Consider the following 26,104-nt stretch of genomic DNA (forward strand, 5'->3'; position numbering starts at 1 on the left):
AGCTCAGCCCTCTCCTTGTCCTAGCACCTGCCTATGGGGTGCACAGGACATGAACTACTCGGTGTCCAGTTACCAAAGACAGTGGGGCAGGTGGGTACTGTGGGCATGGAAGTCACTTTGCAGGACGGACATCACTCCTGTTTGGATTCACCAGCGCCTCTGGCATTAATCTGCATTCAACGTTTCAGTGTTAAATTATGCGAAATCGCAGACTCTTCCAGTATGTTAGACTAGTCTAGTTAGACTAGAATATTTGATTAACGCCCCATCCCCACCATGAAAGAGAATGGGATCTGCAGCATCTTCTGTGGTACATGGTCCTCGACAAGGGGGACACATTCTCGTGATGTGATCCCAGGTGAGCACATGAGACTCATCCAAACAACCCACAGGCCTTGACATGAGCGAGCAAGTATGAAGGGTGGCAGCAGTTTTCCCCAAACTGTCGGCCTCTCTAAAGATTCTGGCAACTGCTTCTCACATGAGCCCACGAACCAGGGGGCTGGGGGGTGGAGGTGGGCATCATTCTTGTACTTCCTGCCACTTCCCACAAATGGAAGAATCACGATTGTCCTCACATTCTCTGGAGATGCTAGTTCCGGCGGCCAAATGTGCTAGAGAGGAGACAGTCCCAAGCAGGTGCTGGCAATGCAGATTTGTGAACAGAAGCAGGCACGAATCACTTTTGTGTGAGGACATCTTTGATAATGGGGAACACACAGGAGGGAGGCAGGTATAGAGAAGCCAAAAACAGAACTGTGGCCTGTGGCCTCCTATTCCAGACAAAATCCTGTTTCCAGAAGGAGGTGTGGCCAGTTTCAGGGAGAGCCATCAGACCTGGCCTGAGGGACCTAACAGCCAGGGCTTCCAAAGACACCAGGGAAAGTCTTGCAGCCAGGTTCCTGACTCCCATGCAAGGGTTATGTCATTCACACAGGCCTGTGGAGGCAGGAAGCCCATGGGCATTGCTTCAAGGTCAGACACTCTAAAAGTGCATGGTTCTTGCTCCCAGACAGTGGTGTGTGGCTGGGGATTCTCTCACAAGGAAGGCGTGGACTAATGTGGTCTGAAGCGGGCACACAGGACCAACCAGATCAGGAGCTGGAAAAGTATATGACCTTTTGAGCAAGCAAAACCTGAAGCCTCACAACAGGGAGAACAGGTTTGTAGCACTACAAACCTACTAGAAGGGATAAAATCCAGAACATTGGTAGCACCGATTTCTGGCAAGGATGGGCAGCCCAGGAGCCCCCAATCACCACTGGTGAGAATGCAAAACAGTGCACGACTTTGGAAGGCAGTTTGGCAGTTTCTTACAAAACTATAAAAATATTTTACCATATGTTCCAACAATTGCACGCCTTGGTATTCACCCAGCTGATTTGAAAACTTCTGTCCACACCACACCCTGCACACCAAAGTTTATAGCAGCTTAATTCATAATAGTCTCAAACTGGAAGCAACCAAGGTGCCCTTCCGCAGGGACGGGTAAACAAAACTGGAACATCCAATATAGTAGATGGCTATGAAGCAAGATAAAGAAAAGCCATGCAAAAAAATAAAAAATTATATATATATATATATATATAGCCAAATCTTAAATACATATTGTTAAATGAAAGAAGCCACCCCAGGGGAGCCTGGGGGGCTCAGTTGCTTAAGTAGCCAACTCTCGATTTCAGCTCAGGCCATGATCTCAGGGTTGTGAGATGGAGCCCCACATCGGGCTCCGTGCTTAGTGTAGACTCTGCTTGTCCCTCTCCCTCTGCTCCTCCTCCTGCTCATGCATTCAGTCTGTCTCTCTCAAATGAATGAATGAATGAATGAATGAATGAATGACTGAATGAATAAGTAAAATCTTAAAAAAAAAAAAGCCAGTCTGAAAAACCAGTGCTTGATTCTAATTATATGACATTCCAGAAAAGGCAAAACTATGGAGGAAGTAAACAATCAGTGGTCCCAGGGGCTCCAGAGAGGGGCAGGGTGGAATAGGTAAAAAGCACAGAGGATTGTTTTAAGTGATGAAAGTATTCTGTATGACCCTGTAATGGTGAACACAAGACTCAAACATCTGTCAAAATCATAAACTCCGCAGCACACGGAGTGAACCTCAATGCATGCAAATTTTTAAATGAAGTTGAAAAATTCATAGAGGAGATGTGGTGGGGGCGTCCTGGTTTGGAATGCAGAATGTGACAAAAGAGTTGAACTGTATTACAAATGTAAAAAATAGCCTTGCCGGAGGGAGTTGGGGAACTACATGCCAGACCATAGAATAGGAACTCAAGGGAGTGGTTTGCAAGACGGACAGCAAAGCAAACCCAGGTAAGTGCCATGCTCAAGCAACTCACAAAGCTGCCTCCACTGTGGGGTGCAGGTCAGCAACTCAGAAACCACTATTCACGGATCCTGTGATTGAGCAATTAGATAAACAGATGGCAGAGGGAGGAAGCCCGGTTTCTCACTATTACTGGGCAGGTTATGGATGAGCAAAGGGAAGGGACTGCATTGATCCATGTGGCCACAGATCAGAGTCGGAGACATTAGCAAGAACTCATATTCAGCTTAATACATATACAGAAGCATTTATAGATATGCACATATTTGTGAGTTAGCATACACATACACACAGTTTGTTGCTCCACATTCGAGGGCCAGGAATCAAGTGCACCCCAGCAGCAGTGAGCACATTCAGCACCCAGATTTTGGTTCCTAAAACCATTCTCCAGTAAGAGGCAGCGGGCTCCTGGAAGACCAGCGGGCTCTAGGTCTGGGCAGGAAACATACAGGGTGAACCTGGGGCAAATAATAATGACCCACAGGGTCTGTCCAAGGGACACAGGAGCCAGCTGAAAGAGCTCCCAGTGCCCAGAGCTGGGAGCAATGAAATACAGCCCTGGGCCATAATCCAGATTATGAATTAAATACCCAATAGGTAAATGAATGTAAGAGTAAATAAATAAATGGGGGAGAAAAGACAAACCTCCGTCAAACATGCAGATATTCCATCCTTGAGGACGTGGCACATAACTCCCCACTTGTCAGGTGGGGGCTTCGCTTAGTGGCTTCCTTCAGAAGAGGACAATCCGTAAAGGAAAAAAAGAGGGACTGTATAGCCAGGACCTGATGTGCGCCTCACCCAGGTGAGCAGGGCTAGCATCACAGGGACAAGTCTGGTGGGGAAACGAGTCCAGACGTGATGGGGTAGGAGGATACTTCACCCTGGGGTCCTCCTCCCAAACCCACATCCCACTCTGACGATGATGCACACACACCAGACAAACCCCAATAAGGGGGACATTCCAAAATATGCCCGCCCAGGTCCCAAAAGAGCCAAGGTCAGTAAAAACAAGGAAAACGCAAGAAACGGTCACAACCAAAAGATGCCTACAGAGACAAGACAACTACGTGCCATGAGGACTCCTGGGGCAAAAAAGGGACGTTACCTACTAATAAGATATGAAGAAAGCATGCACTTTAGTTAATAGCAACATATCAGGATTGGCTCGTTGGTTATAAAATGCACCCTCCTCTGGTAGGATGGTAATCAGGGCAAATGGGCTCTGGGTACAGGTGGAACATTCTGTACCATCTTTATAACAATTCTGTAAACCCCAAACTTCTCTAACATAGTCACTGCTCTTATTTAGGTATTAAAGAACAGGTGATGGTGTGATGTGACAATGCTGCTGCTCACTCACCCCCAGCAGGCCCCGTAAGGAGACGCTCTGGACCACAGGGTCTTTGCCCCTGGCCATGTGTGCATGCCATGACATGGGTCACTGTGACAAGCGCCCAGACTGACCTCCTCTCCCCCTGGCCAGTTGTGGCAGATGGCCCAATGCCAAGGCCCCCTCCTGCAGCCCTCGTTCCTGCCCCCACCCAAACTCCTTACTTGCTTGACATACTGCATCTCTCCCTACCATACGCACCTTATGAGTCACCTGTCACCCTCGCTGAAACATAGTGTGGTGTACAAAAGAAAACCCTGAAGTAACTGCATGTTCTACTCGAGCTTGCATTTGAAGACAGGCTCCTTTGTACCAGGAAGTGCACCTGACCAGCCATATGCACCAGAACCCAATCCGTGGCGGCACAGTCTTCCAGCAGTATCTCCGACTCTCTGCAGATTGACATTTATGAGGTTCTGGAACCCTGTCTGCTCAAAATGCACCCCCCCTTCTGTGTACCCAGTGTTATTATTTCTGGAGAATCTAATTCCAGGATTCTCATAGGGGCTCCAGTGAGGCAACCACATGTGGACCATTGTTCATCATCTGCATCCAAGAAGCCCCTTCTGTCCTCAAAGGCAGCGCTCGGAGGAGGCACTGCTCGGCGTATGGGGAGCCAGAGTGTCCGAGAAAGCTTCTAATTGGGCCACGTGGGAGCCAGGAGGGACTCCCAGGAGCCGGGCTGTGGCGACACGTGGTGGAGCCAGGCACATCTCGGCACAGATGATGGACAACACCAGCCTGACAAACTGATGAGCTACTACCTCCCTGGAAACTAACTTAGTCATTGGATCTCAGAGGTGAAGTCCAGACCCATCACAGGTGACCGGAGAAAGCCACTCCATCAATGAAAATTCTATTTTTTTACTTCTCAATATGTTCCATGATTTGAAAGACTTTATTTTTGGCTTTATTAACACCCCACCTTTTGTCATGCCTGTGCTTCTTTCAAATTTGGGAACACAGTGTGAAATAAAAGCACTAAACTAATTTTTGCTCAAATTACTAGTTTTCGTTCCTTCCTTGGGACTCAGAACACCACGCGCCTTGTCCCACAGGTGCCAACCAAAGCAGGAGATGAGCCCAGAGACCCTGGTGGGTGCAGCTTTATTTCTTCACGTGACCTTTGCTGTTACTTATTAAAATTTCCACTAGAATAGGCACCAGACAGTTCGTTGTAATCACAGGCTGCTTTATTTTAATTGACAGGTCGTTCTATGGAGATTTCATTATCTCTTGCACATCCCTCATCCCAAAGGGCTGCTTCTCCAACCTGGGGCCCCCACATGCAGCCCAGAAGCGTCTGAAAACCACAAAGCCCACTACAGGGCCATGGCCTGAGTCAGAACATCGTGTTTCCTGCCATTTAGGAAGCAAGCTGCTTTCAACTCTCTACACCAGGGGCGAAGTCGGCTTTCCCGCAGATTCTGCTGCTCGCCAACTGGCTTTGAAAAAGTCACCCAACTCAGTGTGGAGCTGGTGCCTATTCTAGTGGAACAGGCGACAATTGTCAGAGCCCATGAGGACGACAGTGCAGCGTCTGGAGTAAGAGGGGAAACAAGCCAGCTCTTCCCTCCCACCAGGATGGCCTGGCGCTGCAGCACATGCTCCCATCCCAGGACGGTGAGGGGACCTGCTCCGAGACCACAGACCGTCCAGTCCTGGACCCTCTGCACCAGCCAGAGCCCTGGCCGTGTCTCGCCAGGCACACGCGTGAGAAGAGAGACCCACCTCCTTTCCCCAGGGGTGAGAGCATAGACCCTGTGGTCCCAGGGCAGATGAGCCCAGGCTTTGCCTCCTCTGCTCTCAGAGGACACTGGCCAAACACAGAGGGCCAGCTTCATAGGACACACGATGATTAAGGGAAAAGAGGCTTCCCACGCCCTTGACACATCACTGGAACTTAATAGGCTGTCATGTAACTATGGCTGTGATTATTAAGTGCTCTGGTCACTGTTAGGGTGACTGGCAGTGCCAGAATGTCTGGGACCAAGGGGATCCCCAAGCATGGGACTTTCAATGTGAAAACCAGGGCCATCCCAGGAGAATGAGGACAAGTTGGTCACACTACCTGTTGTCTGGAGGCAGCCTGTGATAGTCAACTATGGGTTGTCTCCATAGCCAGGGCGCCTCCCTGGGCAGCGCTCACCTCCCATGGGGGCTGCTCTGTGCCGTCATCCTGGGACTTATCCACAGCTTAGCTCCTTTACAGGGAACGTCCGTCCCACTCTTCACCGCGCTTGTTTCACTCCTCGTGCGTGGTCCCCACTTTCCCTGGCCCCCAGCTAGAATGGCTTCTTCTCGCCTAATTTGGGGGTGTGCATGAAAAATCTGAAGATGTTGAGGATGGCACGGTGGAGCTGGGGCACAGTGAGGGTCTGACGGCACTGTCTACAGCGGGGTCTCAGGTCTGCACATGGCCTCTGGTTCAGAACTTTCTATCTTAAATATCTCTTTTTTGTATCCTGTAAATATTTTTGTTTGACCTCTAAAAATAAAACCCAGTATGTCTGATCATTGGTAATTATGTCTACACACAAGAATACCTGCATACAGATGTTTATAGTAGCTATTTTCACAAGTGCTAAAGACCTAGAAGCAGCCAAGATGTCCTTCAACAGGTGGATGGAAAAATTAACTGTGGTCCATCCAGTCACTGTAAGTGCCAGGCAGCATTAAAGAGAAGTGAGCTCCTGAGCTGAAAAGTCACGGAGGGACCGCACACGCATCTTATGAAGCGAAAGAAACCATTTTGAAAAGACCATACGTTATGATTTTAACTCTACAACATCCATGTAAAACCATGGAGACAGTGAAGAGATCAGTGGTTGCCAGGCGTTAGCAGGGATGGAGGGTGAAAGGTGGATCACAAATGACACTGAGGGCAAGGAAACTACTCCGTATGACCCTATGGTGATGGACACCTGTCATAACTGCTTATCAAAACCCACAAAACGGATGAAACCAAGAGTGGACCCCAAAGTAACCTGCGGACTCTAATTAGTAACGATGGGCTCATGGCTATAACAATCTGCCCCATTAACGCAAGATGCTGATAACAGGGGAGCTGGTGGTTATCGGGGACCCCCACAGAGCTTCCAGCTTTTCCAATCATTCTCCTGTAAACCTGAAACTGCTCTAACAAATAAAATCTACTAATTAAAAAAAAAAAAAAAAAAGCTGGGCCAAGAGAAGATGGAGAAGGGGGGAAGGTTCTGCTTTCTAGGGGAATGTTGACCACGACCAGGAGAGATCTGGACGTGGACCATCTGGCAGTCACTGCACGTCAATGACTCTGCTTTACAAGTTACACTTAAAAATAAATAACAGTTTTTAGTTTGTTTGGGCAAGAAAACAACAAAACAAACAGACAAACCCCAACGGCACACACAGCCTGATCACATAATCCACCGGCCGAAGGTAGAGACAGGGGCAGCCCAAGAGGAAACTCTCCCAGACAGCCAGGAGCATCCAGAAATGGGCACAGACCTGTATCTGGGTCTGTGCTGAGTGGTTTTGGAAGCTGGGTAGAGTCTGCCCTGGAAGGAGAGTCATTGCAAGCCCAGAATCTGGAAGATACCAGTTTCAGAGAAGGAGGCCACGTGTGAGAAGAAGAGCAGCCCAGAGCAGATCCCCTGACCTACCCCCTACTGCTGGCCCTCCTCCGTGGAATCATCTGGAAACAGCCACGTTCGAGGCCAGGCTGGTGGACGTCCAGGGCAAAGGCTGCCCAAGGAGGGAACTGCAGACACTGGAGATGCACGACCCCTCCAAGAGTGCCTTCCGTGTCCTCCCACCACCACGTGTCCCATCTCCTGGCATCTCAGACAGAAGTTATATTTGGGAGACATACAAGTCCACAGTGATCACGGCTGTGATCCAGCAGCCTGTGCTGGGTGTGTGTGTGGGGGCGGGGGGTGTGCACAGCTGGATGGGCACAGGCGGGGGTCCTGCCCCAGCTGCAGCGGTCAGAGGAACCCCTAGAGATGATGAGAAAGCTCCATCCTTGAGCAGATACATGCATGTGCTGTGGGCTCAGTCACTGAGTGGCCAAGCGGGACATGTTTATGTGACAGTCCTCCGGAGGAGGGCTGGCAAGTCACCAGAAGAGAAGGAGGGGCCCCGCAGTGGCTGAGTCCAGGAGGAACCCTCTCTAGCCCCAGGGATGAACACCCCAAGGATGAACACCCCAAGCTGCCACAGAGACCACCTGAGCCCTCTCGGCCAGCCCAGCTCGGCGTGTCCCTGGCAGGGCTCCCACCAGGGTGACACAGGCGAGGTCTACAGACAGTCTGGTTGTCACAGGTGGGGTGGTGCTACTGGAGCCCAGGGTGAGGCTGGCGATGCTGTACATGTCCTACAACACATGACACAGCCCTCGCCACGAATCACCATCTGGCCCCAGGACAGAGTCCACCATAAGAAGGAAGGAAATCCTGCCACAAGGATTGGATCCTGTGGGGGCACTGACGATCCATGGATGGACCCTTGGGACACCGAGCTGAGTGCAATGAGTCAGGCAGATGCCCGTAGGATGTCACTTGCACGTCAAACCCCAAAATACCGACTCCCAAAGCAGAGAGCAGACGGCTGGCTGCCAGCGGCGGGGTGGGATCAGCGTGAAGGTAGTCAAAGGTACAAACTTCCAGTTACGAGATATATGAGTCCCAAGTCCCAGAGACAGTGACTACAGTTAACATTACTGTTCTGTGTATCTGCTGAAAGAGCAGATCTTAAGGGTTCTCATTGCAAGAAAAGCAACTGTAGGGATCCCTGGGTGGCACAGCAGTTTGGCGCCTGCCTTTGGCCCAGGGCGCGATCCTGGAGACCCGGGATCGAATCCCATGTCGGGCTCCCGGTGCATGGAGCCTGCTTCTCCCTCTGCCTGTGTCTCTGCCTCTCTCTCTCTGTGTGTGTGACTATCATAAAAAAAATAAATAAATAAAATAAAATAATAAAAAATAAAAAAATAAAAAAATAAAGAGACCTTATAAAAAAAAAATAATAAAATAAATAAAAAAGAAAAGCAACTGTAACTCTGCGTGGAGACACGTTAACCAGTCCTCAGAGGAGAGTATCGAAACACGATGCTAAATCTCAATAAAACTGGGGGCGGGGGCGGGGTAAGATTAAATAAATAAAGATCAATGCTCATTTGGAATTGTTTAAAGATGAAGAAATCACCCAGCCCCACAAGTCACAGGCACGGAGTTCGGGAACCCCTGGGCTGTTCGGATTTGCGAATGTAAATAAGGAGGCAGGTTTCAGCTGGAAGAGCAAGGTGTGCACGTGCCAGCGTGTCTGCCCTGACGGGCGCTCAACAGCACCACACGCCTCACCATCCCTCCTGTATTCATTCGCTTACCCAGCGGCTGTGGATGAGCACCTACTGTGCGCCAGGCGCCGTGCTCGGCTCCACGGCTCGGCCCTTCTCTGGAACTCACCCAGGAATGAGAAAGCACTTTCAAAAACCAAGAAAAGCCTAAGTGTTGCACATGCGTGTGGGATCTGACGACAGAGGCACTTTTTCGGGCCGAGCCCGCACTTGTGCGAGGCTTACTGATGTCCTCCGCACCCAGGACCTACCTCCTGTCTCTGGGTCATGGAAATTTGGATCCAGGCCTCGTTCCAGCATTTTGACGACCTTCTCCACCAAACGGTGCTGAATATGGTCCATGAATTTTTTCAGATTGGTCTAAGGGGAAAAATAAGAAAACAGAAATGTCTTTACAGCCCCTGGGAAGGTTCCTTATTACGGGGCACGCTCCAGCCTCCTCTGGGGACAGGGAGCCACCCCGGACAGGGCGCTGCAGACCCGCCAGGTGGCAAGCTCACTGCACCTGGAACTTCAGCACCAAGCATGGAGTCCAGCACGGGGCAGACGCAGCCAGCCTGTCCTGGATGGAGGTTTTAGAACTCTCCTGCTTTCACTGCCCGTGCCAGGAGCCACAGGGCGATCCTTCGCTTTTGAAAGGACAAGCCACCTGGGCCACTTCAAAAAACTACCGCTTCCAGGGTCCACCCCAGAGCTTCAGCCTCCATCTCTGGGGAGCGAGGCCCAAGGATGGATAGTTATGCTTTGTAATCTCTAAAGCAGCAGCCGCGATGGAGAGCAGATAGGGCAGCTGTCACTCAGGGAATCCACTTGTTGGTGAACGTCTGTGACTACTTGCACAGAAACAAAGATGCCTGGTCATGGAGCAATTCAAGGTCAAAAGAGACAATCACATCCTGTGGGGTAAACGATCAGTGGGTCAACCCTGGTGGGGAGGGACGTCCCCCAGCTATGCCTGGCCTCGTCAGTAACTGGAATCATGATTTCCTGCCATGGAGCAGAAAGCCTGGGCCAGCTGAGGATAACCCCAATACACAATCTGCCTTCCTCTGAAGGAGCTAACTCTTGCCACAGGCCAGATTCCGTGCCCCCTCCACATGGCTCCCAGGACACACCACGTGGGCAGCACCGGGGGGGTGGGGGGCGGGGGCTGGGCCTCCAGCCCCCCAACACAGGCTGGATCTCCACCCACACACTTTAAGGACTTTCTAGGGCCAAAATTAGCAAATGCCCAAAGACACAAGATACACTCATTCTCACTTAACGTTTTCACTGTTATTTAGTAACTGACTTTTTTTTTTTAATCCAAAAAGCACATTTTTATCTACATGTTAGAAGGTGAGGAAAAAAAAAAAAAGCTTCCAGACCTTGAGGTCTAAACACCACCATCCAGGTGGATTCTAGGGCTGGGCAGGGAACATGCATAAGGAGTCAGACCATTAGTTGTGCCACAAAGTTGTCAGTGCTCAGGGGACAGCAGCACAGGCCAGAGGGCAGACAGCCAGGCAGAAGGGCTGCCACTAGCCACATCTAGACAACTTGCGGACATTAATAAATAATGGCGTATCACACCCGTTGAGCACAATAAAAATCCATGCATCTGTTGTGATACAAATGGGGGTCAGAACAAAAACCAAGGGAACCTGCTGGTTGAGAACTCACAACCAATCTGTGTGGGCTCACAGCACCAGGCAGGCTCCCCGGGCAGCCCAGGACGGGCTAGGGACTGCATCCAGGCAGCTTCCCATCACTGCCTTTCTCTATGCTCCACACCCTCGAGCATCCTCAGATAACACATATCCTCCTCGACGCCATGGTGGGTGTGACCACGCACCCCAGTCCCAGCACCTGGTGGACACACACAGCAACGCCGACAAAGGGCAAAAGCACCCACCACACGTCCAGCCAGCAAGTGAGCGCTCACGGACCACAGCCCATGGCTCTCGGCCTCGACCCTCTCCTTCACACCCCTGCCGGCCTCCTGCTGCTCTCACCTCCATGCGGTTTATGTAAACAGCTCTCTAATCAGCTCCGTGCTCAGTGTGTCCTCTCTGGTGGCAGCAGTGGCTCAGAGAGAATGGCTGCCTCTCCACCCAAAAACACCCAGGAGGTGATGTGCACAGAGCAGCCTCCCTTCTGGTCCTACTCCACGTGCAAGTTGTCACCCAGCATGCTTTCATCACACAGAAGAGGATGGCTGTGTTCAGGGGCTCTGGGGACCCGGGACGGCGTGTTCGTTCATGTGCTTAATTCAGGCCACGTGGGCCTTGCCCACAGCGTGTGCGGGCTCCCGGACATAGCATCACCTTCCCCACCGTGCATGCGTCTGAACCCACCCTGCTCAGAGCCCCGCCCTCGAGGTATCTTCATGTTCCCCTGCCCGAGCCCCCACCAGCTTCACCAAGCACCCCTGCCCCCGGGGCAGCCAGTGCACCTGCACATCCTGGCCCCATCCCTCCACGACATGCACATGGCAGGTGCTGCCCAGGACAGGAAGCCGCTGCCCGAGGAACTGCCCTGATCTGCAGAGATGGTAACGCCACGTATGCGACACAGGGCCAGCGTCTGAATGCCAGCCCTGCCCGCCTACCTTCGTGTGTAGCTTGGCCAACTGCTTCTCGTCCAGATTGGATTGCTTATACACCCGCTTCTTGTATCGAAACTGCATGGAAACAGAAAGAGGAAAAGAGAAGAGATGTGAATACGATATGATGATACGAAGAGATGATGAATACGTCATGCGGTGTTCGGGGAAGCATGGCTTTGTCCTCGGCCACGTCACGGGAGGCAGGGGCCCCACAGCAAACTCCTGTGTCAGGTCGACTAACCGTATTCCTCCTGCAGGCCCCTGACATTGCAGGAACAGCACCTGCGAAGATCCACGGCCACGTGGCTGAAAAGGCACAGAAAGCAAAGAGAGCAACCCAGGGGGACAAAGGAGTCATCCCCTCCTACGGGGAAGCCACGGCCAGGGCTCCTCTCATGAGCGGTGGTCACGGTCCTCACGACCGTGCTTGTGGCCACGCTGACAAATCAGGATGTGTGTCTTCGACATCCACCCCTAGGACGCCCACCCTGGGGAAGCCAGCGTCCCTGCTGCAGCCTCTGCCAGGGACTCTCGATGGCGTCCGTCTCCTTGAACACGGCGTCTCCTCTGAGCTGGAAACTACACATTCTGTTCTGACGCAGCCAGTGCCCAAGAAGAACGTACTGGGGTCACTCCGCCCTGAACCCCAGCACCTCCACCTCCTGCTCCTCCCGGCCAGCCCGTCGCACTCGCAGAGATTGCCAGGTAAGGCACCTGCTCCGATCCCAGCCCCGCCAACGTGCCATCAGCATTGGCCGACTCTCTGCATCCGGGACTGAGCTCCCTGGTGTGATGGCGGGGAGGCCCGAGGATGGCACGAGAGGGAGCACAGCGAGGGGCGGGGAGGTCGAGGCAGCAGGGAGCTCATCCTGGCACTGAGCTAATTTCACATGTAGGTCCACCTTGCTCTCCTCTCCTATCTCCTGCCAACAAAACAGCAGTTTGATGACACACAGAATTCCTCTGTCACACACACTGAAACTTGATTTTTTTTTTTTAAGTGGTGAAATAAGACTGTAGTGAAATCAAAATGTTCCGTGAGACTCGGCTGTTCAAGGTTCCGGGATGAGCACTGGGGAAAGACTGCAGGTGTCCATCTTCCTGAACCAAACTGGGAGGCAGGGATCCAGGCCCATTTTAGGATTTTCACCCCCTGGTTCTAGATTCAAGGGGGACAGCATGTTCTGCATGCAGCGCCCTGGGCTGCAGTGAGCCCCTGCACACCCCGTCTTCACCCATCAGACCTCTGAGATTTCAGGTGCCGCTGGGAGTGACGTTGGGAGAGGTGATGACTCCCTAACTGACAAGTCTAAGGGAATTCAAGTCGGGGGGTGGTGGCTTCTGGGTATAGAAATACGCTAGGGTTCCCATCTTAGCCAGATGGGAACTGCTCGGAGGAGGGTGTTTCCAGGATCGCCAGCATTCCTGGCTCGTGGCCATGGAGGGATGTACTCTGGAATCCAAACCTTTTCCTGCTGTTTCCTCAATGTTTCATAAGCAGCCAACCATATTCTACCAAAATTCTCGGAGGCAAAGAGCTCACAGCCACGCGTGCCCCTCATGTGCAGAGCACCAGACACATCTCATTTCACACCGTGGATCACCTGGCAGGATACAGGCCCAAGGAGATGGATGGATACGTGGAGGTACAACTCCCTCATGGCAAGGAAATTGCCAGCTCGTCCACAGAGCACCTTGCTGGAGCCTCACAGCCCCCACCAAGAAAGCTGAACTAATGTTACCCCAATTTCAAAGCTGTTACCTGAGGCCCAGAGAGGCTGGGTGGTGGGCTTGGGCTGCACAGCTACCAGGATCGGACCAAGCCCTACCTGGGATGATGCACATGCAGGAGTAGAGATGCTTCCCCTGCAAACCTCTCAGTTTCAGCTCCCATGACACATGAGTCCCTGGACAGGAAGGACATGGGAGGGATACTACGTGTGCCTGCTGTTCTAGAAACAGTAGCACCTTCCTGCCCAGGTCACTGTGCATCCTCACGCCCTCCTCATGCCTTCTCATTTGCTTCTCAGGGGTGAGTGGTGGGCCAGCCAGAGTCACCTCCTCCAACTGCCTCTCTGATCAAGAGTAGGCTCTGGCCTTTTCCGTCTTCACCAGGTTTTATGTCATTATGAAAATTATATCAGTCCTGGAATGAACCATCCATTCACTGTTCCTGGTCTACCACCGCCCAGTCGAGTGTGAGCTCCATCAGACCAGAACCTTTAACACACCTACAAAGTGGTATTTAGCAGGCCCCCAACAAGCGGGTCCCCCCTCCACAATGGATACCCACTTTATGTATGAGCCAACTGAGGTCAGAACAGGGAACCACAGGATGCCAAGTGGCACCCCATCTTTTCCTCCACCGAAACCCCTCCCTCTGGTCTGACATATGCTTGTTTTAATGAGGATCCCAATAACCTCAGCCTCAAACTCACTATTAGGAGTAGAAATGTGTGGATGATGTCCAGCCTTGGGCCATGACCTCTTAGACCTCAGAGTGATCTAATCGCTGATAATATCATAGAACACACCAAGGTTGCTGAAGGCACAGCTTCAATTCCACACATACAGCGTCTCACTGTGTGATGGGGCTGAGGTGAGTATAATCTCTGGATACCAGAAGCACACTGTGCAACAGGACAAAGGCTGCTTGAATGACTATGAATGACTATCTTAGTACATCCCATGGAGGGACACCTGGGGTGACTCATTGGTTGAGCATCTGCTTTTGGCTCAGGGTCCTGGGATTGAGTGGCGCATTGGGCTCCCGGCAGGAAACACACCTCTCTCTCTCCCTGTGTCTCTACCTCTCTCTCTCTGACTCTCATGGATAAATAAATAAAATGTTTTTTAAAAAAATACGTCCCGTGGAAATACTATGGGTAAACCTGGGGATGTGGCAAGCCGGGGGTCAGATCGCCAGAGGCTGGCGTCACACTTCACATGGAAGTGCATTCGGGTGACCTTTCATGAGGCAGGCCCACAGCCACAACAGCTCTGAGCCCCCTGGTCATTCCTCAGATAAGAAGCTGGAAGTCATGCTTCCAACTACAGCCAGATGGCCACTGGCCACTGTGCACCCAAGGGCAGGGAGACCCAGTTGGGAAGGTAGAAGCAAACCCATCCTGTACGCCAGGACCCGCAGGTCCTGGTGCCATGAGCCTGAGTCAGACTTATGGTTTGCTCATCCCAAGATTTCTCTGCAACAAATTTATCCCATCTACAGTAAGGAAACAAATCGATCAAAACTGCACAGCTGTCTGAAATTCACAAAATTAATTGCAACCTCAAAGCCCCAAACTAACTTCTAATTTGGGGGTCTTGTCTGAATCCATATCAAATTTGGAGTTCCGTGAAGGTCCTCCCCTCCACCCCGTGTCCAGGCCATGGGGCAGCAGCAGTACCTCCAGGGACGGGATGCCCTTGCCCACGGGCTGCGGGTACTCGCGCAGAAGCCGCTCCTCGTCCAGGAACTTCCCATCACGCCCGTTGCTGGCCGGCTGGAAGAGCCCGTAGTTCAGGACGTCCTTCAGGCTCTGGTTCAAGGAACACAGGATCCGCTGCTTTGCAACCCACACGGTCGCATCCGGGTTAAACCGAATGCACTTCTGCAAGGAAGGACAAAGACACCTGGTCAGTGGTGCAGCCCAACCCGCACGTGGCCAGAGATGTCAAGGTGTTTCCATATAGGTTCTCGGAGCAGCAGACCCCCCAACTTTTCAGGATGAGAAATGATGGAGACACCGAGTAAATATAAAAGGAGAACAGTGAGGATTGAACCATGGGCTTCTGTGGCCTTGACTCAGAACCAGGTATCTGCAGGGTTCTTCTGGTCACCAACACCGCCTATTGCCTTGGGCTGCTCCCACACCTGCGTGGAGCTCCTCAAATCCCAGCGCTTGTGGAGACAGTGCAGACCCAGCACCGCAAAACACCACCACTCAACAGAGCATCTGGGGCCGCACGTCCAGGTGGGCCTCACAACCTGCCCTTCTCACAAGTGTGAAGGTGACACTGCTGCAGCCAGTCAGGGGAACACACCGTGAGGACCGCAGCTCAAGCAAATTATAGCATGATTAAATTTTCACATTGGCTGCACATTGACATCTCAGGTACGGACGGGGGTCTCGACTTGTAACTCCTCTGATGGGAACATCCACGGCAAGCATCTGTGTACCACCCCTGCGGACTCTGAACCTAACAGCCTTGGAACATTGACACCACCCCGCCCAAAGCAGAAAGGAAGGCAATGACGAAACACGGTGTGATTTAAAAATCGTTATCAGTTGCCAGGAGAGCTAATTTCTTAACATCTCTGTAGACAGTGTCTGCAAATCAATCACACTTTCCAAAAACCTAACAGTGCCACTAAGAACCCAAAGGTCACAGCTTGGCCACGCTCTCGGGCCCCTTGTGTGAGATTCACCAACAAGCCATGAAACACAAGTGCCAGGTCACATCTGCTTCTAACTGATCCTTCTCACTTTTTATTGAATTAAAATTATGTTCTGTTGAACAGCCATCAGCAGGAGCTCAAGAGTTTGCTTTATCACTGCAAAAAATGTTCAGAAAGGACAGGAGGCTGGGACCAATTGTCTCCTGGGGGTTCTGCATGGGATGCAGAGGCCCTCCTCCCTTGATCCGGAGCCTGAGCTTTGGGGAGAACCTCCCAGTGGGGTAAGATGAGCCAGCTACTCTCAACAATGAGGAACGTTCAGCAGGCAGCCAGAATCCCACCCCCCAGGAAACCTGACCTGGTAGGCCTGAATGCTCCATCTGTCCCTCCCCAGGGCCAAAGGCTGAATTCAAGGGTAACCTTGGAGCTCCTCTTGGGGCTATCAGGCTGAGTGGGGGCCCACTGTGCACTTCAGAGACACTTCATGATTGCCCACAGGTCCGCCCAGCCATGGCTGAGTGAGAAGAATATCTGGAAACTTTGGTACAAAAAACTAGATCTGCTTGATGTGATGAGGTGGGGCCGCAGATAACTTGCCCATTCCTGTGTCAGGAGTCCCCATCAGTCTCTGGTTCTAACCTCGCAGACATCTAACTCAAGTTCCCTTGGATACCAGCACCCTAGGAAGGCCTGGGCCACCCCCCACACACGCACACACACACTGGCACAGCAAAGGTGGTGCCAACAGGTGAGTACAGAGCAGAGCATGGGCTGGGTCCTGCTCCCAAGGGACCCATGTGCTCACAAGTCATCACAGAGAGCACACTCCACTTTGGGCTGAGCTGGGGATGCAGAGCCTATGCCCTGGGCAGGCCAGCCTTGTACAATTAAAAATCATCCTGCTCTAAGAAACGTCAAGAGGGCCCCATTCAGAAACTTCCAGAAGGAGCAGGAGCCCAGAGGTCAGAAAGGCTTGGGCTTGCAACCCAATCATTCACATTAACCCTTTGATCCTGGGCAAACCCACCCACCCAGCAGTCCCCATTCCCAGGATGAAAATCATGGCACCTACACCTACCTGACTCACGGGGCTGTTGTAAGGGTCAAGCAGAAGGTAAATAATACGTGACACTGGGGGTTGACTGTGTCCTGCAAAACATGCTGACGTCCTAACCCCCTTTATCTGTGCATGTGACTTATTTGGAAATAGAGTCTTGGCAGATGTCATCAAGGTAAGATGAAGTCATAACAGAGTAGGGTGGGCCCCGATCTGCTGTGACTGTGTCCTTACGAACAAGGGAAATTTGGACACAGATGTGCACGCGCCACATGAAGACAAAGGCAGAGACGAAGTGTGCATCTGTGAGTCAAGGAGCACCATGGAGCACCAGCAGACCCCAGCAGCTGGGGCAGAGGACTGGCCTGGACGCTCCCTCCCAGCCTCAGGGAGGACCCAGCGCTGCCCATACCTGGATGGGCAGACTCCAACCTCCAGGGCCAGGAGACAATAAATGTTTGTGGCTGAAGCCCCGTCTTTCAGAGCAGGTTATAGTGGCCCCAGGAATGAACACACAGAAAGGTATATCACGCCCGCCATCCTTTCTGGGGAGAGCTCCGAGGTCTGAGCACCGTGCTCCCTGGTAGCCCTTTTTCTTCCATGTGCAATGGGTGCTACCTGCGTGCTCACACTTGGCACCGGAAAAGCCATGGGGCAGCCAGTTCAGAAGACACTGGACAAATCTCGCTTCCCTTCCACACTTACCCCTCATCAACTCCCTTCCTTACCAAGCATCCCCATCAGGCAAAGCCTCACTGCAAGAAAAGCCCTGACATGGGTGACCCAATCAGTGAATGACAGCCGAGAGCCACAAAAAGTATAATGAGCAAACCAGCTCTAGACCATATTTGGGGCCATGAAAGAATAAACTACAAGACAGGATGGAGAACTGAAAGCAAATGCCCAACAACCCCATGGATGCCCCAGGGGGAAGTAAGTACGCTGCCTGGGAGGGCATGCACACCATGGAGACGCTGCCCAGGAACAAAAAGGCACGTGAGAGTCTGCATGGGAATTTCAGGTGGAGGGCTCAGCACAGGATTAGCAGGGGGCAAATCTGGGAGAAGTGGCGAGCCTGGCAGGTGGAGCACTGACAATTTTTACCCTAAGTGACCTTTCTGCATCCTACTCTTAACCTGATGCAGTATTGAGAAGTACTGGTGCCATATTCCCATCTCCCTACAGCCCTGTGAGATGGGGAGTCTTCATAATCTGTTACCGGTGTTCCAGGGTAAGCAATTTGCTAGAGGACTCACAGCATAGGGAGGCTGCAAAGACAGCCTGTGGGTCAGGAATTCCAGCGCCCAACCACTGCCATGGAAGGGCTGCTTGAGGGAATACCTTTACTCCTCTAGCTTCTGTCTTCTGCATAAAGGGTCCTACACCAGCACCAGGGTGGGCATGGGTGGGGGGACAGGAAATGACTGAGACAGAGGTCTTGTCCCTTAAGAAGCTCAGAACCTGGAGGGAAAGGACAATGATAGTGATGGTGGTGATGGTGGTAGTGGTGATGGTGGTGATGGTGGTGATGGTGTTGGTAGTGGTGGTGATGGTGGTGATGGTGGTGATGGTGTTGGTAGTGGTAATGATGGTGGTGATAGTGGTGATGGTGGTGATGGTGGTGGTGGTGGCGATGGCGGTGGAGGGGATGGGGGGGATGGGGATGCAGGTGCTGGTGGTGATGATGGTGGTAATGGGGGTGGCTATGGATGAAACAGCTGTGGTTAACATTTCTTGAATCCTAAAATGCCAGGAACTATACTAACTATATTTACCTTCACTGTAACCATGAGTGAATAGTATTATCATTATTATTGTTGTTGTAAATTATACATTTATGTATTTATACATGATAAATACAATCTATATAATATATATTTACATACAACAAATACGATAATTACTATTAGTATAAAAACAATCATTATTATTATTATTCCTGGATTGGGAAGCAGAGCCTCAGATTCTCAAATAACTACCTCAAAGCCACATGTCTAGAAAGTGGTGGAGGCTTAATGTGAACCCAAGTCGAGTCTGCCTGGCTCCTGAGTCCTCGCTATTTAACTTATGCATTATCTTTTCCCCAATATACACCTGGCCACCCTCAGATTATAAAATACTTGATAGTCCCTGAGAAAACCTATGTTCAGCTCTGTTGTAGATCAGGGAAATACTTACTGCCTTTGTTCCGAGTTTCCAATCATCTGTCGATTTGCCCCAATGTTGAATATTGACAATTACAAGGGAGAAACAGTTTAATCTCCATAACAAAGGACAACATTTGGGAAATTCTAAATAATTTTTTTCAAAGAAGTAAAATCTAGCCTCTGAGGTGCCAGTAGCTTTTAAAAATAGACAAAGTGACAAAGCGCTGGGCACACTGGCACTGGGGACGATGCATGGTGCGTGGTGCCACAGACATAAAACTATAGCTGCATCTCTGGAAAAAGCAGAGGAGAACTATGGTCTTCTTCCACTTAGAAGAACCCTGGCCGGGCTTTGGCCCTCAGAAGAGCAACAAAGCACATGCCACAAAGATTTTTACCCAGTATAAATTCACAACTGAAATACAACTCAGAACCAGCTCCTCAGCCTGACAATGGGGGAATGGTCACTCTACAGGGCATTTAATACAAAGGAACACACTGTCCATGAACCTAAGCACACAGGTCAGGTAAACACATGGGGAATCGGACACCAAGGACAAACAAATAACTCAAGTGTCAACTGTTGCTGACACCCAATCTAACAACCCAACTCATCCCAAACTGACCCCCCACCCCGACCTTCACCTTTGTCCTATTCCCCCCACGCCTTCTACCCTCATCTTCCTTCTGAATCTCAATGGTGGGACCACCTCCTATACCAGAACACCAGGAGATGCTCCTGACTCCTCTTTCTCTGTGCCTTCTGGATCAGCCTAGGTTCATCTGTGGCCTGGAATGCTTGAGTCCCCATCTGTGCTCCCAGCACTGCCCCACAGGCCCCCATCCTTTCCCACCTGGGCTACTCCAGTAGTCCCTACACAAAGCTCACCTGCATGCCCGTTAGGCCCATGTGACTTCACTCCAGTCCCATCACCTGTGTCCCCTCTTGATCCAATTACTCACACGCCTGGGCACTCAGGGCCCATGCTTCCACCCAAGGGACACAGTGAAGGAAGAACTTTGGCCTGGACCCTACCTCCTTTTCAGGACATCTGTCTATCAAAGCCTCCTCTGCCCTTGCCCCAACCCCTGCACCTGCACGTGCACGCGCACGCACACACACACACACACACACACACACACACACAAAGAAAGGCACAAACACATACACACTCCAGCACTGCCAAACCACTCTCAGTAATTCTCTGGCATGCCAGGCTCTGTACGTCCTTGCGCACTTGTGCCTCCAGCTAACCACCCCTTCCCCTCCTCATCTGCCAGCGGAAATCACACTCACTCTTCCCAGCTGGGTCCAGGACTCTCCCACTCTGGCCTCACCCCAGGTTGAGCTGATCAGGGAGTGTCCTGAACTGAACCCAGGGAGCTGGTCTACTGCCCATGGAGTACAGTCCAAGCTAATTGGCTGACCCCTGCTCCCTCCTGTCCAGCCTGTGGGTCACGGCTTCTCCATCTTGCGTTTTTTTCCTATAGGAGGGACACACCAGCATGTACTTTGCCTTATGACATTTCAGTAACTGTCACTTTTTGATCTCCTGGTGTGACACCCTAAATACCGAGACACCCAGATCCATCTGAAAACCTCCCTGTCAGGGCTGAGCTGGGTGGCTTAAGGTATGGTAAACTTACAAGTGGATGTAACGATACCTCCAAGCCCCCAATCAGAGTGGCTTCTCCCTTTGCTCCTGACAAGGAGTGCACTCACAGCAGATGGGAAAGGATGTGGGGCTGACAGGGCAGAGAACTGCAAAATCCAACAGGGAGAGCTGGTCTCTGTGACCAACATCAGCCTCGGTTTAAGGATCTGTCCAGGAAGCTCCTGGGGTTCCTTTGGGCCAACTCCAGTTCTCTTCAGGTTTTCTCAGCCCCCAGGGGCCCTGACTTCTTGGGGGAGGCACGTTCAAGCACAGGGAAACCAACTACAGCTTCTTCCAAGATGCCCACCCAATACCCAGCTGATCAGCACTCCTCCCTACTCTGGACTATGAGCTGCTCCGTGAGAACAAGGGTGTGTGTCTATCTCTTGGCACAACAATACTTGAAGCCTTGTTAATACAGATGAAACTGAATTGCGCTGAACCCAACATTCCAGAAATGGAACACTTCCAGGTGATATAATCCAATGTAAAGTAGAGTCTGGTCTTGATCACAGTGAGGATGGTGGGAGCTACCATGACCGAGGGCTTGCTTGGCACCCAGGTACTGTGAACTTATCATCTCATCAGAATACAGCAAAGGTCTGGAGAGGGCAGACTGCAGCCGTGTTTGCAGAGATGTAGGCAGCACAGCTACAGTCAGCTGGGTGGGTACCTATGTGAAACTCCACCCTCCACTTGTAAAACTCATGGCCAAATTCAAATCTAAAGTGAAGAGAGTGAGAGAAGCCTACTCTCCTACTTGGTCAATGTGAGTTGTAGCCACTCTGCAAGATGTGAGGCTGGCTAACAACCGAGAATACCAAGACACAAGGGAAAGAATACTGGCCTTGGAGACAGGTCAAGGCAGACGCTCAGTGTGGATGTGCCACATTTGCTGTGTGTATCAGTTTTCCAGCACTGTCTTAACAAAACATCACAGATGGGGGCTCAAAACACTGATCTTCATTGTCTCCTAGTCCTGGAAGCTGGAAGTCCAATATGCAAGTGTAGGCTGGCTCCCCCTGTGCATGTCTGTGTCCCAATCTCCTTTTAAGACACCATTCCCATTGGATTAGGTCCCACCCTAGTGACCTCATTTTACCTTGTCTTTAAAGACCCCACCTCCAAATATACTCACAGCCCAAGGTGCTAGGGGTTAGAACTTCTACATGGGGATTGAGGCGGGGGGACAACTCAGGCCATAACACTGTGACCACAGCCACGTCTTGGCCTCACATTAAGCAACACATGCTCCAGGTAGGCCACATCTATGTTGTCAACTAACTCACATGATCCACAGAGGATCAAGAACTTTGTGCTCTGGGGCCATGTACCCACCAATGCTCAAGTGGTCAGCCAGTCTCCTGGGGCAGAAGGAGGAGGAAGTTGGACAGGATTGTTTTTGATCTGCAACATCGTGACAAGAGAATTTTATGGAAAAGAGTAATCTGCTCTTCAAATCTGTTCTGGGTCCTGTACAATGGGGGTAATGGCAGCAGTCATTCTGGTGGTCTTACAAGGGTCAGGAAATGTCTAGACAAAGCTTGAAAGAATGGTAAATATTATACTACATAAAATATGCATTGTTATAGTGCACTGTCAAGGCAAGAACCATCAACAACACAAGGCTGGACTGCACAGATATATTCAGCCCACCACCTCCAACACATCTGTTCACTCACATTCCCCAGAGAGACTTTAATCCACATCATCCTTAACTTCCACCCAGAACAAGTTAAAAAAAAATATGGGGTGGGGGGCAGCTACCAAAGCATTTGGGGATGGTGGTACCAAAGGGACATTCCCTGCATCACCCTGGGCCAGCTCCCGGACCCAGAGCTGCAGACACAGACCCCCAAGGAGAATAAATATCCCAGCTCTGCCGGTGCTTACAGGCAGCTTTCAGCAAGAACTCAGGATGTTCTGAAAGAAATCCAAGCTTCTGAGCACATCACTCATTGCAAAGAGGTGCATTTCACATGTAAAACTTCCTTTGGATCACACTTGATGCCATTATCAGTCCTGTTATGATGCATTTTCAAAAAACCATAATAAACAAAACTTGCCAGGAGCCATCTGAAGGTGCATTCAGGCATGTTTTGGCCCTTTAACAGCTGTTCGTGTGCAATCTGTAGATTTACACACCTCCAAAAATGAGCCAACACCAAGGCAACCCAACCCGGGACTGGGTGGTTTCCAAATGTACCTGTCCAAACGAAACAATGCTTTCTGCTATGGACAAAGACCTCTCAGGCTGGGGGCCTATCGCAGCAAACAGTTATTTCTCCCGGCTAACACAGGAAGCTTAAAATAAGGGATTTCTAGGGAAGCAGACATGCTGGGTGACCTTGACTGAGAAGGACAGTCTGATCTGAGGATGCTGAAGTCTAGGAGCCAGGCTGGTGCTTCTGGATGTTTAAACCCTAATGAAAGATAAAGTGGCTGTGGGCTGGTTTTTCCAATCAGAATAAGATTTCTCAAACAGTAAGAGCCGAATCGCTACCTGATGATGTGTTGAAGCGGTGGGAAACCCATGTGTTGTGGCTAATTTTTAAGGGGCTAACTGGCAGCCTCTGCTATTGTCAAGGTGACACTAAACAGAGGCACTGGCTCAGAATCCATCAGTGACTCACACCCTCCTTGGAGGTGAGTTAATTCTCCCCTCTTGATAGCCATTGTCAGGTGGGGCCCCGGAAATGGAGTGAAGGGAAGGACATTGGTGGGGGGGGGGGGGGATCACATGGTCCTGACCTCCAACACATCTCATGTGCTCCTAGAGGTTGGGATTAGCGCTCCTTAGCCCAAAGAGGAACAAAGAGAGCTCAGAACAGTTCCCAGACCCACACAGCTCCGAGGGGCGGAGCTGCAAAGCCACAAGCCCAGAGGCCGATCCACTAGGTCCCAGCAGCACACAAGGAGCCATGGGTCACAGGGTTGGCCTGGCAGGACCATGAAATGGGTGGGAGATGGGCAGGGAGCTGGACACAGTCCTGGACACAGCATGGACACTGTAGGGTACGACCCCCCCCCCCCCCCCCGCCCATCCATCCAGAGAGGAAATGTGTGAAGAGCGGGCAGCAGTCAGACCCAGCAGGAGTCGTCACAGAGATCTGACCACAGAAGGTGCCAGAAAAGAAGCACCTCATCCTTGGATTTAACACAGAAAATTAAATATTGATGGCTCAGGCTCTGGCACTGCTACCTTCTGGGTAATTCTTATCAGCCTGGGACACAGGGAGAGGAGGAGATATCTGTTCTTCACCAGGGTGGCCTTTGAACCACAATGTTCTCAACACAATGTGGGATTTACAAAGCTTTTTTTACAGAATGTGTAATAATTCCAGACCAAAGCTACTTCGCCAAATGTTATTTTCTCAGAGAGATTTAAGTGGGTATTAAGTCAAAGCTTAAGCAGAAGGGCACGGCTACTCGGACATTTGTCACACGGGCTATGGGGACTCCGGCAAGCCAGGCTGATGTCTCTCATATATAAAACATTAACCTAATACCCAACAGGAGATGCAGCATGGAACCTTTACAACACACAAAACTGATGCTGGTTAAATAGGGTTTTTAGGGGAGTTTTTTGTTTTTTTTAATGGCATAAATGAAAATAAAGTCCTTCTCAGCCTTTAGCCAGCTACCATGTGAGATGAATAATAACTGACATGATCAAGACCTCCCCACTGGAGCCTTTGCCTGTGTACAACCCACCAATTTCCTGATTAAAATTGTGAAGTGTAAACCACTCCATTTAAGCACAGTGAGGTTGATTATCATCACCATATCACAGAGAAAACAGAGGCAAAGGGAAGTTGGGGACCAGGCAAGAGAGGCTCTCTTTGGCCTTAGCAAGCAATTAATGAAACCACAAAGAAAACCAGAGTCCATGTCTTCCATCCCCCCAAAAGTGATCCAAATGTGCACTACAAAAGACATAACAGGTTCACTCAAGCTAGAGATCAACAATCCAGACCATCTGATTCTGTAATACAAAAGGGATGGATGGAGGGAGGGATGGAGGTACAGAATGAGAGATGGAGAACAGATGGATGGATCCATGGTGCGTGGGTGGGTGGATGGATGGATGGATAGATAGAAGGATGAATAGATGGATGGATGGGAGGAGGGATGGGAGGATGGATGAGTGGATGGAAGGATGGGTGGATGGAAGGATGAATGGATGGATGGATGGATGGATGGATGGAGAAAAGGATGGATGGATGGATGGATGGATGGATGGATGGAGGGAAGGATGGGTGATAGGTGGATGGATGAGGGATGGAAGGATGATGGATGAGTGGACAAAGGAAGGGAGGGAAGAACAAAAGGATAAATGGATAACTGGTGGATGAATGACATCAAAGAAAAGTTTCAAAAATATACTGTCAAATGAAAAAAGTAAGTTACAAATGACATGCCCAGGATGATGCCAGCTATATATGCTCTTTTTTACACAACACAACACTATAGAGTGGTCACTAATACATAGGAACAGAGAGCAAGAGACAAGAGGAATTCACACTGAATTCATAATAGTGTTTGTCTCTGAGGAGAGGGGGCTGAGCATGAGAACAAAAGAGACTTTATCAGGAATGTGTTAATCCATGGAATATTACTCAGCCAGTAGAAACAACAAATACCCACCATTTGCTTCAACATGGATGGAACTGGAGGGTATTATGCTGAGTGAAATAAGTCAATCGGAGAAAGACATATGGTCTCATTCATTCAGGGAATATAAAAAATAGTGAAAGGAATTAAAGAGGAAAGGAGAGAAAACGAGTGGGAAATATCAGAGAGGGTGATGGAACATGAGAGACTCCTAACTCTGAGAAATGAACAAGGGGGAGTGGAAGGGGAGGTGGGCGGGGGGACGGGGTGACTGGGTGACAGGCACTGAGGGGGGCACTTGACGGGATGAGCACTGGGTGATAGGCTATATGTTGGCAAATTGAACTCCAATAAAAAATTAAAAATTAAAAAAAAATTTTTTTAAAGGAATGTGTTAATCCTAAGATTAAAAAGTGATAAAATGTAGGGCACCTGGGTGGCTCTATCAGGTAAGCATCTGACTCTTGATTCTAGCTCAGGTCACAATCTCAGGATCATGAGATCAAACATTGGGCTCCAAACTCTCTCCCTCTCCCTCTGTCCCCCGCAACCTTTCTCACATGTGCTTGCTCACTCTCT

At 50.6% G+C, this 26,104-nt stretch overlaps 1 protein-coding gene across 4 annotated transcripts in view; it reads right to left on the reverse strand.

Annotated features, from left to right (window-relative positions):
• The window catches only part of SHANK2 (SH3 and multiple ankyrin repeat domains 2), a 509,914-nt gene that overhangs the window by 402,316 nt on the left and 81,494 nt on the right, over positions 1-26,104 (reverse strand). For all 4 annotated transcript variants that reach the window (XM_077862790.1, XM_077862788.1, XM_077862792.1 and 1 more), the window contains exons 4-6: positions 15,061-15,264; positions 11,657-11,728; positions 9,318-9,426 (exon numbers count right to left, since the gene is read on the reverse strand). In XM_077862790.1, coding sequence (XP_077718916.1) covers positions 9,318-9,426; positions 11,657-11,728; positions 15,061-15,264 — 385 coding nt within the window. The remainder of the gene's footprint in view (positions 1-9,317; positions 9,427-11,656; positions 11,729-15,060; positions 15,265-26,104) is intronic.

This window comes from Canis aureus, chromosome 21, assembly GCF_053574225.1.
Source record: "Canis aureus isolate CA01 chromosome 21, VMU_Caureus_v.1.0, whole genome shotgun sequence".
In the NCBI taxonomy this organism is placed as follows: Eukaryota; Metazoa; Chordata; class Mammalia; order Carnivora; family Canidae; genus Canis; species Canis aureus.